The sequence below is a fragment of the Daldinia childiae genome, assembly GCF_008694065.1.
Source record: "Daldinia childiae strain JS-1345 chromosome Unknown Scaffold2, whole genome shotgun sequence".
NCBI classification, from domain to species: Eukaryota; Fungi; Ascomycota; class Sordariomycetes; order Xylariales; family Hypoxylaceae; genus Daldinia; species Daldinia childiae.
The window spans coordinates 908,779-927,455 of NW_022984643.1; the positions used below are offsets into that span (position 1 = coordinate 908,779).

Consider the following 18,677-nt stretch of genomic DNA (forward strand, 5'->3'; position numbering starts at 1 on the left):
AAGTAAGCTGAAGCTAGAACGGACTTTACGGCTTAGTCCCGTTATAACGATACCTTCCACTAGATAGGCATATAAGAACAATACATGTGTGCCTCTAACCCCGCTTATGGTTTTATCTTGAGTACCTAAGGTAGGCTTTATGAATAACTAGCTCTTCTATTAAGCTAATGAAACAAACGTAACAGGCGTACTGCATATATGTAGGTAACATTTACACCAATAGATATATTAATCACTACCTAACATTAGGCAGACATTTACTCTTGAGAATATTAAAGAGAAGTTGCAACTTAAAGGTGACGAGAGTTACTAAAGACAAAGTTTAAATCTAAACCAGTCAGAGTCTAGCCTATCTCCACAGTCCCTCGTTCCCGGAATCGGAAACGCTTCATAAGTTCTAACCTAGTCCCATTACATCCATAGATCGCAAAGTGCCCTGATGTCATCGCAGCTAATAATCGAATAATGTACAGATCTAAATCCGACTGGTTTATTAGCATCCATTTCCTCAGGTCATGCGCATTATAACTAGCGTCTTGGATTGCCTATTAACATATTATTTACTACTACTACCTTAGGTAGCGTCCAGCTCATCCCTCGTTCTTTATACTAACCAATTACCACGCGCCACCCATTCTAGCTGTACCTCTCGGCGTCTTATGCGTCTCGTGCTGTTGCCTCGAGTTCGAGACCGTGTGACATTTATTACCTACCTAACCTATACATCAACTAGTCTAGACGGCTAAATTCATCCGACCCCGGTCTACCGAAACTTCTCTATATCCATAACCTTTTACACTTGATATGCACGCGTATAACAACAGAAAGTTGACAATCACGTTTCCCATCGTTAGCTTCCCTCCTTTGCCCGTAGCGGACTTCTCCTTCGTCGTTAGACATCATATTATCGAACTTGGTTGCGAAAACCATACCATCTAATCGATGACCTCGTCATTGTCGAGCTCCTCGTCTTCGTCCTCGTCCTCGGCCTCGGACCATCGATCTTCGTCGAATCGCAAATATGATCTATCCTCAAAATTAGACAATAATGCTGATCCCGCGTGGTCCGAAAGTACAATAAGGGTCAGCGCAGGGGAGGCTGCCGGTCCGGATAGGCTCAATGAGAACTCTCCTCTCCTCTCCCCCAGCCGGGACGATTCCCTAGACGAGGGTCATGAGAGACAGGCCGAAGAGGATGAGTTCCAGACAACCAAGAGCTTATGGTACCTCCTACTCTTGACGATTAGTATTGGAGGACTGCAGGTCGCCTGGGCTGTAGAGCTATCTAACGGCACTCCGTACCTACTATCTCTCGGCTTAAGCAAGTCTCTGATGGCTCTTGTGTGGGTCGCCGGTCCGCTCACTGGAACCTTAGTACAGCCATACGTCGGTATGCTTAGTGACAACTGCAGAATATCCTGGGGGAAGCGCAAGCCATTTATGCTTGGTGGTGCGGCTGCCACATCGCTAGCCTATATGTTTCTTGCGTGGATTCGAGAGATCATCGGGGGGATATTCGGCTTATTTGGAGTTGACTCCGATTCCCATACAGTAAAAATCACCATTATTGTTATCGCCGTCATCTGGATCTACGTCCTAGATGTTGCTGTCAATACAGTTCAAGCATCTATTAGGGCCTTCATCGTTGATTGTGCGCCATCGCATCAACAAGAGGCTGCAAACTCTATGGCTAGCAGGCTTGTGGGTGTCGGTAACATCATCGGGTACATCGCTGGTGGAATTGACCTTCCGAAATATGTTTGGTGGTTTGGGGGCTCTCAGTTTAAGGATCTTTGCGCGATTGCGAGCATTGCACTTTGTTCGTCGGTGATATTGAGCGTTATAGTCATAAAGGAGCGAAATCCTCAACTTGACGGACGTCCTGCCACCGACCGACCTGGCCTTCTGTCGTTTTTTGTGAAGATATTTGCGGCGATCAAAAGACTTCCACCGCAAGTTTCCAAGGTTTGCATTGTTCAATTTGCAGCATGGATCGGCTTCTTTCCCATGCTGTTCTACACATCATCCTATATCGGAGAAATTTACGTCGAGCCCTTCCTAGAAGAGAATCCCCACATGACTCCCGAAGAGTTGGATGAGCTTTACGAGAGGGCTACCAGAGTGGGCACCTTTGCCTTATTAATATTCGCCATCACCAGTCTAGCAACTAACGTTCTACTTCCTTTCTTCATCGACCCGACCTATGATAACAATCCTGTTGTTGCCAACGCGCCTGGAGAAGCTCCTGGGCTTCTTGGAAGTTCTGTTCCCGATAGCAAGAGTTTCCTAGCCCGTCTAGTCATTCCCGGGTTTACCTTACGAAGAGCCTGGATGTTGTCGGAAATCCTGTTTGCTGGTGTGATGTTTTGTACAGTGCTCGTCCGAACAGTTGAAGCTGCGACCGCGCTTATTGGCCTTCTTGGAATTACGTGGGCTTTGGCACTCTGGGCACCATGGGCCATCATTAGCGCCGAAATCAGTCGTCGCGATATTTTATATCGAGCCCGAAAACAGCAAATGAGATCACTCGCGCGAGGTGAACAGTTAGATATCGCCGACTCTGACGATGGGCTCCTCGACGACGACGAGTCTCGGTTGCAAGCTGACGAGGCGGAACCAGACCAAGCCGGTGTTATCCTCGGTATCCACAACATGGCTATTGCCTCACCACAGTTCATCGCTACTCTTGGTTCTAGTATTATCTTCCGTATTTTTCAGAAACCAAGAGGCGTCCCCGGCGACCACAGTATTGCTATCGTCTTAGCATCAGGAGGCTTCTTCGCACTTATAGCAGCGTATTTCATTCACAGAATCAGCGAGGATACGTCGATACCGGTAGCTGCTGTTTATGCTGTAGAACAAGGTGACCCAATCAATTCACGGCCGAGTACATCACACAGTAAGAGAAGTATCGACCGGCCCAGAGTCAGTCTGGAACAAGCGACTGTAGCTAGAAACAGTAGCTTCGGTGCGGGTTTGGAGTACTAAACATGCCCCCGGTGTGCTATCCTGAGGATTGCTCACGATATTGATCGATGAGTTCGTGAAAGGTTCACCTATATCTCTTCGTATTTTCTTACCCATGTGACACACTGAGCCCCGCAGGTGATAGACATACACAATTCATGCTTTATTTATCGGGATTTTTGGTTGGTTGCCGAGGGGTAGTTGATGTAAATTGCCTTAGATGATGTGTATACCTAAGTTATATCTCTGTATTCTACATGTAATCCTTACAGCTATTTTCAGAACGCTAATAAATGCTTATTTAAAAGCTAAGACACGTTTTGATCCGCAAGAGATCCCCCATGGGGAATAGCGGGAAGTAGAATGGCTAGTATGGCCTACATATCTCAATAGGCTAAATTCCACGACTCTTAGTTCCCCACGTTCAATATAATATGATCTCCGGGGCAAGATCGTCGGAGGCTCCTATCCGCAGTTCACTACAAGCTTTGCTATAGACCTCTTCCTAGTCGTCCTCCTACGGTCCGGCCTGCCATCTTTAGATTGCATCTAGGCCGTGCCTGGACCATCTCCCCTTAATGGATCCCCTGTCCCGTGCACGTTTCCCGGTTAGGGTGCCAATGGCACGATGAATGGAGTCTATCGTCTTGTCGTGTATAAAGCACCACAGCCCCCAGGAAACCGTATATGGCACTCTAACACCGGGTTCATTCTTTGACTATTTCAATCCGCATAACCTTTCAACCGGGCCCGCACAAATCCTTCCAACACCTACAAGGTAGTCGCCAATATATCTTAGGTGCTCTAAGATGAAGGTTACTCTCTTTTCGGCTCTGGCTGCCGTCGCCAGCGCAGCCGTCCTTTGGGATGGACGATTCAACGATCTAGGCACATCAGCCGACTTAAACAAATGGTCGTGGGGGAACCAAGTCGGACCGTACCAATACTACATCCACGGATCGGGCTCAGTCGAAAAGTACATCAACTTCTCGCCCGACTTCAAGAACCCGGCGGACACGGTATCGAAACAAGGAGCCAAGTTCACGCTGGACTCGACCGCCTTCTGGAACGGACAGAACATGCGACGCATCGAGCTGATCCCCCAGACTAAGGCTGCTATCAACAGCGGCAAGGTGTTCTACCACTTCAGCATAATGCGCAAGGACACCAACGCCCCGTCTAAGAACCGCGAGCACCAGATCTGCTTCTTCGAGAGCCACTTTACCGAGTTGAAGTACGGTTGGATTTCCGGCGAACAGGGCACCGAGAATGTGAACTTGCAGTTGTAAGTGACCATGCCATCCGTACATACTCTTTTCCCAGAGTGCTGGAAACAGTATGTATCCCTATATAAGTAGCACCTGTTAATATAATACTTCCCCACACAGCATGGTCTCGCAAAACTCCAAGTGGAAGACGGAGTGGAAGCCCAACGTATGGCACAACGTGGCTTTCGAAATCGACTTCGGCAGCGGCTCGGTCGGCTTCTGGCACTCGGAGGGCGGCGACGCGCTGAAGCAGCTAGTAGCCCCCGTCAAGACGTCAACTTCGTCTAACGGCGCCGACTGGCACCTGGGTATTCTCGAGCTGCCGCGCTCTGGCTACTCCGACGGCGTTGAGGACTTCTTCTTCTCGGGCGTGTATGTCGAGAGCGGTACCATCACCACTACTATCGGCGGTCCTGGTAAGTAACTAAATTCAATGTCTGTCTTATTGTCGTGGTTAACTGGTATACTTACACCTTCGCTTTTAGCTGCGTGATGACGGGCGAAAACGTACGTCAAGTTTGCATAGGGAATGGTTGAACGGTGTTCATGTATTTAAGTAGTTCAGCTCCAATTGTACATATGGACGACAGATCTAACTGTTCCTTTGAATTTCCTTTCCATGCGGTGTTTATCGCCCACGACCATTTCAAAGAATGATAGGATTGCCTTAGATACCTCAGGTAATGGTACCTCCTAAGGTGCTCAGAATACTCGCCCCTATACCTATCCCCAACCATGCCCAGACAGAAAAATTCACCCACCGCCTCAGCATCTCCAACAGATATAGCCCAATCTACTTCCATCATCCAACTTAACAAGGCCCAAGGATGGTAGGAACTTCACCGGGTATCGGGCCTCGGGATACATCCCACGATGTGTACCCAGCCCAATAGAAGCAGACATTGCTGCCGGAATTGCAGTAGCTATAATCGCAATGTCCCGTAAAACTATCCAGAGGTGACGACGCAGAAGATGACGGGGGAAATATCGTAGTCGGTGGCGCTGTTGCACTCATCGTCGAATTTGCGATTCCGGTCGGGGTGGGAGTGCTAGCCGGGGGATATCCGTATCCTCCAGGGGGTGCCTCCGTGGAGTTAATAGCTGTCACCGCGACAGCGGTTTCGAATGGGTGTGGAAGCGCCCAAGTTGCGGAGGTGAGAAGAAAGAAAAATGTGATCAGGTTATAGAAAGTAGCCATCGTAGCTATTTAAGGATAGTTCTAGCTCTCAATGAATATATCAGGTTTGGACCGAGGCTTCTATATGTTGGCGGTATTCACAACTTAGACTAACGAATGACAGACTTGTTTTCGTCGCCACCTTGACTGAAGTAGTTCCAAGGCATTTCTATCTCATTATATATTATAACAATGTACCCTAGGTCAGCTCGACTGATCCTACTCCGGCAAGGGATTCGTCAGCAGTCGGACAACATGTTTCCCTAGATTGGCGAATTAATCGGCACCTCGTTCCTAAATATACAGAATCGTGACGTTTCTCTTACTGTTAGTTGCCAAAGTCGAAGACGTCCGATTCGGTGAGATAGTACCGAGCGAACAATGTTTGATAGCTCGACATATCTACAATATGCTCACCTATTACACAACGAGGAATCCCCGGGGTTACACTTCTTCTTAATTGGATGTTTGCCGCTAGCTGGACGTTGAGGGAAACATATTAATATCTGCAAGATACTGCAGGTATCCAATATTACGGTGGACCATTATTACAACTGTGCCAAAATCGAGAAAATAGGTGGCACTATGTCTAATAAGGTAATAGTAAGACAAAAATACAGTGTAAGCTCAATTAATATGCGCTGTATACACAATTAACACCCCTTTTAACCTTATACCACAATAACTTTACGAATACGTATCCAAATATTTTTCAAAATACACCAATATTTTGACTTAAAAATAATAAAAATTACTATCCAAATTGCATGTAGTTTGACCCAAGATTCGTAAAGATATTAAGACATCTATATACCTAGGTAGGTAGTCTTTCCTATAAAAGATTAGCCAATCAGATATCGCTTTTACTTTAGCCTCATAGGTACCTATATACTAAATACAGGAATTCAATGATAGCACTTACACGTAACTATTCAAATAACTTTACCAATATGCTATTTTATATATTATAATTAGTATCATAATATAGCCCTATTTAATGCGAAAATAAAAATGCAAGTTGCATCTATATATAGCCTTTGGCTGGCGTGTTGTGTCAATATCAAAAAGTCTTATACAGAAAAGCTAAGTCTTATACAGAGAGGCTAGCACGTGATACCCTTTATGACCACTTTGGGTTGAAAATCAAATCAAATCCCCGTATATATATAACACATTATCCCTACGAAATAAATTTAAATAATTACCCAACTAATTTAATAATTTTTTCATACTTCAATTGAAATAACAATATTTTTTTTCAAATTTTTAGAAAGAGTATTCAAAAAATTATTAATAATATAAATAAGTAATGAAAAAACTTGTATATACCCCGCATAGTATACTGTGCACCTTTCATACTAGCCTTTTTTGGACAGATCTGACCTATTTTCTTGATTTTGGCACAGTTGTAATAATGGTCCACCGTAAATATTTGGCATTTCCCGTCCTGCAGGCAGTTGCATATGTCTCATGTATGCCGACAAGGATTGATGCAAGCCTCAAATAAACCACGGGAGAGTTTTTAATAACAGGTACTTAATGCTTCGAGACGATATAGGATTGTAAGTCTATGGCTAGAAAGTTCCTGCTTGTCCAAAACTAAGAGATATCTTCGGAATTGTCAAAATCGCAAACAACCAGGAGGTTGAAGCTATTTAGTAGCACAATAGATCGCTTCCGGCCCGATATCTCTTAGATTATTGGTATATCTCGCAAAATACCGCTAACTCACGCAAACATGCGGGTATCTACAGCCAGACAGAAGTTGCTTTTTCTCGTTCTTTCTTTTTTGTTTTTGTGTCACTACACCAGGCATTCAGATACGATCTGCGGATAATCCCGAACCGCACTCTAGCAACTCCGGCTATGATGATTGTGTTAACGGGTATATATCTGGTATTACTATTCATCTATGAACAGGAACGCGTGTCTAAGCTTAGACTTTGGCGATGAAGCTTTAACCTCAGGGGGTTTCTAAGACCCACTAGACAACTTGGCCTCAAACGCCGGTCATATTTCTACGTTGTCACCTTTACATACTTCCTAAACGATCGTGGCTTTACTGGGTTAGTAGTAGCTTCAACTAATCCCATGATTAAAATGAGATCCAAGCCCCTTTATAAACACTAGTCACGTTCTACAAAGTATAGCACCCAAAATCGAATAGAATTAAGATTATATTCGCTATTATTTTACTTAGCTATACATATGTCCAACTTTCGTATTTTCGTACTTTCGTGAATAGGAAGGTAATCATCACCATAAGACCGCCAAACCTAGCTCTCATACAATGAACTAATTCTTGAGAGTTGTAGGCATTCAAAGCTATTAAACTTGGAATAGATCCAATATTATGCGATATTAAGAAGAGGAGGGGAACACTTGGGTAATATCAACGGGCTCGCAAGTTGGGTTGTGAGGCTCCCCAGTCAAGGTCCATCCAACCGACTGGTAGTAGTAACTAGTAAAGTATTGCCAGCACACATACCTACTTATGGTCAGTCGCTGCATGAAATAAAAGGCTTGAGATGGTCCGAGAAGTAGATGCCTCGATCAACAAAGTAGAATGATATACATACCACTGGTAGTACGCCGTTCCGTTACCGCTAGGGAATGGATTCGTTCCGGGAACGAAGGTTGAATCATCGATGTAGTTCCAGCCGAACAGTTTGCTGTCCTTGTCGAAACCAACATTGAAGTAGTAGTTGGAGAAGCCGAACATCGGCGAAGCGACGTTGCTGTTTATAGAGAACTGCAGTCCCAGAGCTTGATCCACAGTAGCTTGGTTTCCGCTTCCGTCGTTGTAGGGGAGCTTCCATACAAGCGTGCCGACGTCGTTATCGTCGACCTTGGTGTAACTAGAAGCATTGAAGTAGTACTGGAAGGATACACCGTCGGGAAGCGCTCCGGCACTGTAGCAGAATCCCTCAATGGCGGCACCGGCATGGCACGAGCCAGCATATCCTATATAAGGTATAAGCTTCCCATCTTTGATAAAGTTAGTTGTAAGACTAACCGTCAATAGAACTGCCTTCTTTTCCCGTTATGTGGAGGGCGAACGGGCCAGTCTGCGGCGGGGCATCTTGAGCAGATACTACAGCGGCTGCGATGCCGACAAGTAGCGACGAGAGTTGGAACCTCATGATGTTGTATCGGTATAGTAGATTAATATTAAGTATATTAGAGGATAGTTCGGAATTAACTAAGAGGATGTCTGGCTCGGATGTAAATTATCATTACATAGGTGGCAGAGCATCCAATTTATATGTCAATGTCAATAGCTCTTTCGCCTGTCAGAAGAGAGATGTTGACCATCACGAGATCACCGATACAGAGAATAGAGATGAAAGACAGACATCGTAGCAGAGATGTTACGCGGTGAGGCGATAATAGACAGCGACCTTGTTCCCATTGGTCACATCGTATCAGCCTCTCTGCACGTGGCCATCAAGGCTCCTAAGACCTAGGATAGATAAAGCTCAAAGCATCACTAGTATGTGCTTTCTCAGAACTGTAAACTATAAGGCTCATACAGTGCTGGTTAGATCGGGTAATTCTTTCAGTCAAATTGGCGCAGTATTTGGATTCCTCGTATATGCGATGTGACATCGTAAAGATCGTCCCCTGTTCTATGGGCTTCTGGTCACATTATGTACAGTACCTTACAGTCGGTAGAATGTCGACCCATTTGTAAGATAATTTTAGCTTGAAAGTGTCCAAATATATCTACAAAGTAGCGTATAACTATCGAATAATAGTATACTTCCCAAGATGCATTTGTTGGAGCTTTTTTATCTACCGATTTCCGATTTATGTATCACGATAGACTGTGGTTAAAGGATTCAAATCCTTTTCGAGTGTTAGATGCCTTATAAGAATATCATATTAAACATAGTTATCATCTTTCCTTTGCTAGATGTCTTGGACTTCAAAAATAGTTGTTATCACATCCATATCATCTTCGTGTCTAAATAAGCGCTAAATATTATTAAACATCAGATTATATACCTGGCTTACCTTACTCAAAGGACTTCGGATGGGATTTTGAAAGGTAAAAGCACCTGCAGTGTCGGGGTGTAGTAACGTTGTTAACGAACGCCGACCTCGTTCAGTAGTAACCTGACGACTAACCCTAGAATAGACAGAATAGACAGATATGTATTAGAAAAATGTAACATAATACGTCATATTAATGCAAGGGAAAATAATGACACTGAGATCGATAGATCTCGAATAAGATTGTCCAATCAGCATTGTCTTAGTCTAGCGTTACCCGTTACCGTTACCGTTACCGTATGAGCTTCCATAGCAACGGGCCAAACAACGTTCGAGAACACTGATAGGCGGTCTAGCGTGATATCAGCCGATCACATCGTCAGCAATACGATCTTTAAGGTCTTCACCATCTAATTAATTTACATTTCTTTCGCGTCATCCGTTCAAATATTTTAGAGCGGGATCTTCGGCAACTTGACCTAGTCTCATCCTCAAAGCGAAATCAAAAGGAACTCCATGTGAAGTCTTCGTGTTGCGCGGACGACTGCATTATATACTCCTCGGTGTCTCGAGTGATATCTATCTAACTACCTACCTACCTTGGATGCATTATCTAAAGAGGACGTTAACCAGGGAAATAGCGAAAACTTACTGACAAGACGGTGTCAATTTAGACAACTCAGGAAAGCATACCATGAGTATTATATGTATGAAAAAATGGCAATGGCATCTCATCTCTACATCAACTTCCCACCCCGATTACCACAGGCTTCAAATGCTAGCCCACGCTGATACCGTGACAGGCTATCATATTTTCTAAAATTATGGCAAGGGTGAACAGGAATGGCAGCTGATATTCGTAACTGTTAATTCTCAAGGTCCAACTTGCATAGCAAAATCAGATAAACACTACATATTAAATATCTATCCTGGGAACATTAAAATAACCTTAGCGGAAGGATTATCGACCTAATACTAGTAATTCCGCTCCCGTTACGCTCACAGCTCTTCAATATAGAACGTACTTGTATTTTCAGATCTTCCTATCACGGCACTATTAACCACAGATTAACTTCCTAGATACCACCAACTATATTAAAGTAACTGCAACATTTATAATAAAGCTCTATATTCCTCTAGTTATATCATCAAAAGTTGGGCCTTTACGGTAGTTACTTAAAGTAAGAAACACTTACCCAACGTCTACAACCTAGCTCTTATTTACACTTTTCATCAATGCTAATTGCCCCCTGTGCTCTGTCCTTATAACTATACCAGCCACACTTTCTCTTCCTGTCTCATCGAGAGTAACCATAGAACACTAGAAAGCTAAAGCTTTGGATTCCTTTGACGATGCATTTGATAGTACCCACTGGTTATACCACAATTCTATAGCTTATAGACTACGTATATCACGTATTCCAGGCCTTCCACTGGAGGATAACTCCAAAGCAATAACCATACATACATTGAATATAAGGTCTAAGCCTATATGTACGTGTTATACTGTTGATTAATCCAGGCTGTCCTATGAGTTGACTCATTCTATTATCAGTGGACAACCAAAGGGGCCAAAATATACCACTACAAGTTCCTAAGGTAAGGCCTTATCCTATAGGTAACTTATGATCTTACGGAACCGTTAAGTTTAAAAAGAATTTAAGGCTATTCCATTTCATTTAATCTCATCCAGTCCTTTGTAATCCAGACACTTATGCATCATCCACTCCCCCTCCCCTACTCATACCTCGCCGCCTCCCTCGAGCTCTGAACCACGCTCTCCGGGGGCTCGTACCCCTCAGCCGAAATGCTACCCGGCACGCTCTCAGGCGTGTAGTAGTTCGACCCCTTGACGTGGTCCTTGCGCGGGTTATACTTGGTACCCTCGATATTCGCCTGCACGGCCTCCTTGCCCCGGGCGAACGCGTCGCTCCGCCCGGATCCACCGCTCGACTCCGTCACGTCCGACGACCCGACTTCCCGGCGCTGGCTACCGGCTGCGTTGAACTCGTTGTTACCGCCGAAGTCCCGCGCCTCCCGCGCGAGTTTATCTTCGGGGCCGCCGACGCCTTCGAAGTGCTCCCCGCGGGTTTGTCTGTGAGATGGTTAGTTACTACGTCTAGGAAACCCGGGGAGAAGAGGGCAGGGGGGAGGGATTCTTACCGACCGCGAGAATCTACATCTCCGCCTTCCTCGGGCGGAATTCGCTTGTTGTAGCTAGCGTTGGTGGATAAGTCCGTGTCGTAGCGCACGTCGGCGCCGGGGAACTTCTTCTCTACTCTCGTGTCCACGCCGGCCTCGTCGTTACGAGAGGTCCTGTTAGCACCGGTCTTGGCCTCGTAGCTGTTTAGGTCACGCTCGGCCTGGTCAGCAATGTTGCGTAGAGTCTCTGATGAGGGTGCCATTTTGTGTATACGTGTGATGGTTATAAGTTACGTGATAGGTACAAGTTGCAAAGTAGAACTGAAATGAAGGTGTTTTGAAACGTTGAATTTTGATAATGAATATAGAACTCAATTTTTACAGACATACTCTCCATATCTTCCGTTTATTATTCAATCCACACATATTATTGACGTCAGTGACGTCATAGAAGCGATGGCGATGCTGGGTGCATCATGAAATCATAAGCCCCAAATTTCCAGGGACCTGTCATGTCTGTATGTATTTCCGTGAAGAGAAATGCAGCTGAAGGATCTAATGATTCCGAGTTTGGAATACATATGCAGATTAAATCACTTGATAATCAATCACATGTAGGTGCTTGTGTGATATGACACCTCTGCCTGTAGGTGATATCATCCCGGGCCATCTTCTCCGGCGGCTCTGCTCGCGCCTTTCCTAAACCGTATGTGATATTTTATCATAGCTGAAGATCAGGAGCTCTTCGAAATTACTTTCGATTTCTTCTAGAAATTGCTAGTTATTGTATCTTATCAATTCCTAGGTTACCTACGTGTTATGATATCTATATCTAAAGCCATATTTATCCCACACCGCCACATGCTTAATCTGGCATCATGCAGCTCTGGTGTAAGGTAGTTTCTATTTCTATCGATATCGTAAAGCCAGACATTTGAAAGACGAAGCTATATCTTGGTAGTACTCTCCAAAGTGAAGTACAAGGGTGGTAATTCGAGATCTATTTCGTTGATTCTTCAAATTATACTTGATGTCTCCTATTGACTAATTACACTTAACAAAGCCTATAGATAGGTACTCAGGTTTAACGGACAGCTAAGGTATGTATTTCTTAGTGATCAGCTATATGATATTCTATGTCAGGTTAAAATGGCTTATCGTGGGTTAATATATTGGCTTTTCTAATCTCGTTTACATTTTGTAATAATAGTAGAAATCTCATTGTTAAATCATAATAATCTACCAATAGTCTCACTTCTTAATATTTAGTACCTATATGTACCTACCTAACCTACTTACCCTATATGTTGGGTACTCAATCCAAACTTATGCCAGTGATGGATACTCGGGTTTACGTCCTCTCATTCTAACAGCCCTAGATGGCGTACGTAGGTTTTGGATATTATTCGGTACCGGAGCCACGTTACTTCTACTAATATATTCTAAGTTTTTCTGGCTGGCTTGGAGTTGTCTGCTTCATCCAGCTGGGCTCGAATTGTAAGGTAGAAAAATGACTCGTCCTTTATGATTTATGATACATTTGGGACCCCTCCATATACATTTCGATACGAAGATCCGTGTATCAAAACGGCCCTGGGGTTTGGGACGCCAGGGGGCTTGATTGTTTAATGTCAAAGCGGTGATACTTTCAGGGGACTTTGAAAGGCATTGTTTCTAAGTTCACTGGCATGGCTGAAAATTCCCGAATGCTGTCTCTGGTAGGTATTGAATTAGGTATAATTTATGCATTGTAATTTACATGTATACACAACGACAAATATTCTCAAAAACTAATTAACTACCCAGAGAATGATTGTGATATAGTATAGCTCTGGTATTCTCCTGTATTGCAGAAATCGGCCCATTCCCTAAGAGAAAGCCTTGTGATACATACAAGTAGAAACACTGCCGTCTTCGGCTTTCTTAGCTATTGGATATCCATTGATTAAAACACAGAAGCCAGCCTGGCCCAGTAGGACGAATAGCATCCCTAGAACTATCTTCTCCTCCGAGTTTTCTCCAGGCTTACGAGGCCAGACGGTATTCGTGTACAACGCAGCGATCAACATTGACATGGTACTTGATCTTAGAATTCGGATCGCTTAATCACGAAGCAAAACAGTTTCTTTACGTCCTTAGAAATGTATTAATATATGGTTCGCCTCCCTTTGCTTTGCGTGCTCCAGGTCCAACCACGTTTTATAGGTCGCGCGGAACACCGGATCAGTCCGCGCCCTACGAAAACTCGTGATTTATTCCAGGTCTTCTGTTACCCGGGGCGGCGAGTTGGGGGCGCAGCTTTTCCCTTACATGGAGACATAACGGCTCCCGTGGGTTACTGTATTGCTGCGGCGTAGCAGCCCGGTAGCGCGGTTTCGAGCCGTCGCCCCGAGTGGTTGCTACAACGCTGTATCCGGAGAAGAGATCTCAGACATCATTAAAAAGTCTTGGCCAAGTTATTATTGCTAGGTATTACAGACTCTGCAAGTACACATTTAGGAAGACGATATTGGCTCCATGATTATAAGTTTACTACTCCCCTAAGCTGTAGTTGAGAAAAGCTTATAAATATGGTAGATCACAACCATAGGCCGAGAACCCCGAGCTGCCTTAAGAGGTTCGTAATGCATATTAGCAGGATTTAAGGAATTGTTACTTCGCAGGTAACAAACCAGGTCCTAACACGATATCTGCACCACATTTTAATTCCGTCGGAAAGCGTAAGCAACGAAAATATTTTCTCAAACTCTTGGTTCTCGTGGCCCAGTCGAAGCCTACAAGCTGTCAGCTTATCTGCATAAAGCTACGCAGTTTGTTGTTGTTGTTTCAGACGGATAATTGGATAGGAGCGTGGTCCTGGGCAGAGTCTTTGAAGGTACACCGTTGTCAGGTATGTCTGATGGCGGCTATAGACTGTAAGTGTGGCTGCGTGGACCGGCTGCTACTTTCAGTGAAAAAGGCGAAATACCACGGTGCTATGCACTCAAGAGGTGATGTATCAACAAACAGCGTCCATAGAAGTATGCTGGCCTCTCGCATGCGCGATAGCCCGGTAATGTTTCAATACATAGTATGCAAGAATGAGTCCACCAGAGTGGAGTTTACAAAGTGGCTTGGAAGCGATCGGATATTTACAGCAAAGGGTGCTGAAGATGATAGGTCTAATAGGTCTATCAACAATTCCCGGCCTTAGGAACCGCTTGTTCACCTGCACATGACCACACACATCTGCCTGTTGGGAAGAACAACCCGATATGATACTGAAGCTGAAGATCTATCCGTTTCTAGTAGTAGTAGTAGCGTTCGATTGTATAATTGTAATAGCAGATTGGCTGTAATGTATGTAGGCTGACTTGGATAGCTCCCCCCACAGTTACAAATACAGAGGCGTATCTTCGTGGACTTTACCCGGTCTCATTGATAATACCTACTGAAAGCCTGGTCGTAGCCAAGGTGGCTAAGACTAATAGGGGGTAGGGGGTAGGGGGTGCATTAATATATTTCCTGCATGGTACCACGAGGAGGAATGCATAGGTTTGCTCCTCCACACTGAGATTTAATAGTGTATATTATTATTATTTCGTCTTTTAATAAGCTTCAAGTTTACGTATTTTTATGACAGGTAGTTACCTAAGCTTAAAATGTTGAAAATATACGTTTAAATTCTCTTGGATTTACTAATGCTTAACTCTTACGCATTTATCTTGACTACCTACCTAGGTATTTATATGTCTTTTTAACATAGGGAGCATTTATTTAGTTTCTAAGTTTCCGTTGGCGAGAGTATACCCTTCACCGTTAGGTACCTAAACCACGAAGACAAGGAGATAGTCTACTTGTAAATATCAACTACCTAAAGTTCGTACGTTCTAATGAGAAACAATGAGCTAATCCTATAGCCTACCTATTTTACCCAGAGCAATTGGTGGTAATTTCACATTATGCGTAAAAACAGCGCGTATTGAGTAATACACGGCTTGTGAGGATCAATCTTCGAATCTTAAACCAATAATGAAGCGGATAAAAATCGAAGAGAGCTTTCCGGGTTGTGGATCATGATCAGAAAACCGCGTCCGTGCTATTTTTTCGTGCGAGACGGACGAAGATTGTCAGCATGGAAGCTAGGTATTAAGACAGCGGTGTCGTTCGTGGCTTGTATGGCTGCAAGTCAAGACATGGTATCGTCCATACCATACCCCAGTGATCGACATAAGAGTTTAGCTTCTAAGCAGCACGTAAGCCGGCTCTTAGGACCCATATCGTATGATAGCGGCTAAGAAGTGATCCGTCACTTCGATCCCAACCCTTCAGGAACCTCAATGTTGCTCTGTACTACAGTTGATCCTAGTCACCTCGTCTGAACATTGCATATACCTAGGTAGGTAGGCATTCAGACCGAATGATTAGCGACGACTTAATGACGGACATAGATCTGAAGGTCAGTAACATGCTACTCCGGGGTGGCATGATATGATGCTCCCTAGGGCAGTCATCCCTAAAGCATGCAGGAGGCGGCTAAGCAAATTCTCCATTTGCGGCAAATGAGATTAAAAAGTGTAAGAGTTTAAAGACGGGAACAAAGCTCATTGGGCCCAAGATTTCCTAGGGTTGGAACGAACCTCAAACCTGTCGTGAGGGGTGGTATTGAAGGCTTCCATCGACTTTGCAATTTCATAAATGAACGTCGCCTTTTGTCCCTTGGGTTGGTTCGCTAGATTGACACGAAGGAGTGTGCGGGGGGCACTTTGTTAATCCTAAACTCTATCGTAATTAATTGTCAGATCTACGGCAGGGATCCATCACGCTGTTTTAGCCGGAATTGGTTGGTTCTGTTCGCTTAGTATCTCGTCCAGGTACTTGGGCGTCTTGGCCACGGCTCTGTGGGTCGAAGACGGTAAGAAGAACAATAGGCACCAAGGGAGAAAATTTAATCGCCATAAATGATCTATAGATGATCTGTAGCCAATCATATATTTGATTCATCGTCAATATTGTTCCTGAGATACCCGAGTTGGAGATTAGTGGGTTTGTATTTCTTCTATAGGTGTGTTTATAGGTGTGTCTATAGAAAGACATATGATAAGAGGGTGAGAGTTTATGCCTAGATCCAAGGACTTAGCCAAATATAATAAACACCAGAACGCATAAAACTGTGTGTTCCTGATGGAATAATACCCCCCTCGGAAATAGGTGAGTCATTTCGAAGAGTGAGGCTGATGAAACTACGAAAACTTGATGTAGAGTTGTCAAGGTTCAAAATAAGACGTCGCAGCAGCGGAGGAGACACAGTAAGATTAGCATCTGCATAAGAGGACCAGGAGCTTAATGAATGTGGGTTCCGGGAACTTGGATTTCTCTTTATGATAATGAGAACCGAATATTGCCAATGTTCGGACCAGAACTTGGACAGTGAACCTTTAACTTAGAGGATGGTTCAGGGTCTTTATAGGAAAGGCAACGTTCTGCGTGGGTTAGAGACTTGCGGGAATGATTCCTTGTCCACCTTAAGTATATTTTATATTGGTTGGAGCGCCGTGCCGTGTCTTGGCGAACTCGATTCAACTGCAATCGGCCGAATATGGGTACGCAGCGGCGACTTGCATCGGAGCATACCTAAGGTAGCTGGCTGTGTCATTATGGACATTAGGTAGTGTCGTATATATGATACGTCGCGTAAGGAGAATTCTTGAGAGATTGATAACTGTCGTGTGGTGTATAATAGGAGACAGCCTCATTTATAAACACGGCCGTTGTCCTGTCTATTCCCGCTGCCAATTATCGTTATCCTCATCTAATGTCATCCACTAGGAGAACTACCGCTTTGCGATTACTGTTGGAAAGCGGATGCCGACATTTTAAGTGTTTATATGAAGCGAGAGCCGTTAGGCCGTTCTCATCATTCGAAGGTGTTTGATTGGATCGAACGCATCTAAGGAACGGAAAGGATGAAAAGTGTAGGTTAGAGAAACCCTGCATAATATCTAAAGTGACAAATCTGACAAACCCTTCTACCCTGGTAGGAGATGAGAAGGAGTATAATACCCAGCGTGAAGGTTCTTGTATATCGGCTTTATAGAATTGATGGGACTGACACGGATATATACTTGTAAGTATACTTAAGTATGAGTGGTACATACCTGTTAATACATTTCGTATTTAGTATATACCTTAGATTAGTAGGATTGTAAAATTTTAATTTTTTATTAAAAAATGAAACTACACAACAGGGTCAATGAAAAAGATTGAATTAGGTATCATTGAAAAATGTATCATTGAACGTAGGTAGGTAGTATTACATGTAGATGTATCGGCGGGGGGGTGTTTTCTTATTCCTTCCCCTTTTCGGTTGGTGAGCTACATACTACCTAGCGTACTTACCTTTTAGCTCTTAGGTATAAAGTACATAGCCGATATGCAGTTTCCTAAATCATTTCGTTATTTTGTGTAGGACAAAGTTTCTATGAACTCGTACCTAATACGTGCAGGCGTTCGGCTTAGTAAAGTCCCCTGCTCTTGAACTGTCTGGGGTGCTGGAATACAAAGTACCAGGTAGTCAGGTAGTGTACACCACCTAACATCCATACAAAGACTAATAAGAGTAAAACCCGGATTTTAGGGTAACATGGCCTATCCACCGGGCTGCATTCTTTTACATTCTTTTTTACATGACAGCCAGACAGCATGTAATGTATGTACATATATATTTATGTATATTGTATAGCTATCGTATATTGTATATTCTCTATATTATTACCTATTAAGATGCACCTAACCAGCCTAACCTAACGTTTCTCATATTCTATATCCCATATCCCATCTGGGCACTCTCTCATACCTTGCATACCTCAATACCTCCAATACAACCACCAATCTATCCTACCCAGCCTACCCAGCCTACCCAGCCTACACAAGTTACCCTCCAGTTACCCTCCATCTCACCTTTCTTGGCACAAAAACAAGGCTCATCCCCTTGCACTAGAATGTCTCGAACAGGTTCCTGGAGGAAACCTATCGCTTCCAAGAACCAATGCCGACAAGGACAGAGTCTTGCGGCGACGCGGTCCAGTGCGGTCCAGTGCGGTCCAACACCGCCCTAAAACCGGAACCAAGCGAGAAAAGGCTGCCCT

The 18,677-nt window shown here is 44.0% G+C and overlaps 4 protein-coding genes across 5 annotated transcripts; 2 read left to right on the forward strand and 2 right to left on the reverse strand.

Moving 5' to 3' along the window:
- Positions 1 to 942: 942 nt before the first annotated feature.
- GL218_01162 (General alpha-glucoside permease) lies at positions 943 to 2,988 on the forward strand (the record flags this gene model as incomplete). 2 transcript variants are annotated; one of them, XM_033577617.1, is made up of 1 exon in its annotated part: positions 943 to 2,988. In XM_033577617.1, the coding sequence occupies one exon, from the start codon at positions 943 to 945 to the stop codon at positions 2,986 to 2,988; it is 2,046 nt and encodes a 681-aa protein (XP_033437901.1). The 2 variants fall into 2 exon arrangements, with proteins under 2 accessions (XP_033437901.1, XP_033437900.1); XM_033577618.1 differs by having other exon boundaries at positions 1,393 to 2,988.
- Positions 2,989 to 3,776: 788 nt separating this feature from the next.
- On the forward strand, positions 3,777 to 4,728 carry GL218_01163 (putative carbohydrate-binding module family 1 protein; the record flags this gene model as incomplete). Its single annotated transcript, XM_033577619.1, has 3 exons — positions 3,777 to 4,252; positions 4,356 to 4,651; positions 4,721 to 4,728. The coding sequence occupies 3 exons, from the start codon at positions 3,777 to 3,779 to the stop codon at positions 4,726 to 4,728; spliced, it is 780 nt and encodes a 259-aa protein (XP_033437902.1).
- Positions 4,729 to 7,773: 3,045 nt separating this feature from the next.
- On the reverse strand, positions 7,774 to 8,555 carry GL218_01164 (uncharacterized protein; the record flags this gene model as incomplete). Its single annotated transcript, XM_033577620.1, has 3 exons — positions 7,774 to 7,900; positions 7,992 to 8,376; positions 8,429 to 8,555. The coding sequence occupies 3 exons, from the start codon at positions 8,553 to 8,555 to the stop codon at positions 7,774 to 7,776; spliced, it is 639 nt and encodes a 212-aa protein (XP_033437893.1).
- A 2,590-nt stretch (positions 8,556 to 11,145) lies between these two features.
- Positions 11,146 to 11,813, reverse strand: GL218_01165 (uncharacterized protein; the record flags this gene model as incomplete). Its single annotated transcript, XM_033577621.1, has 2 exons — positions 11,146 to 11,503; positions 11,572 to 11,813. The coding sequence occupies 2 exons, from the start codon at positions 11,811 to 11,813 to the stop codon at positions 11,146 to 11,148; spliced, it is 600 nt and encodes a 199-aa protein (XP_033437894.1).
- Between the last annotated feature and the right edge of the window lie 6,864 nt (positions 11,814 to 18,677).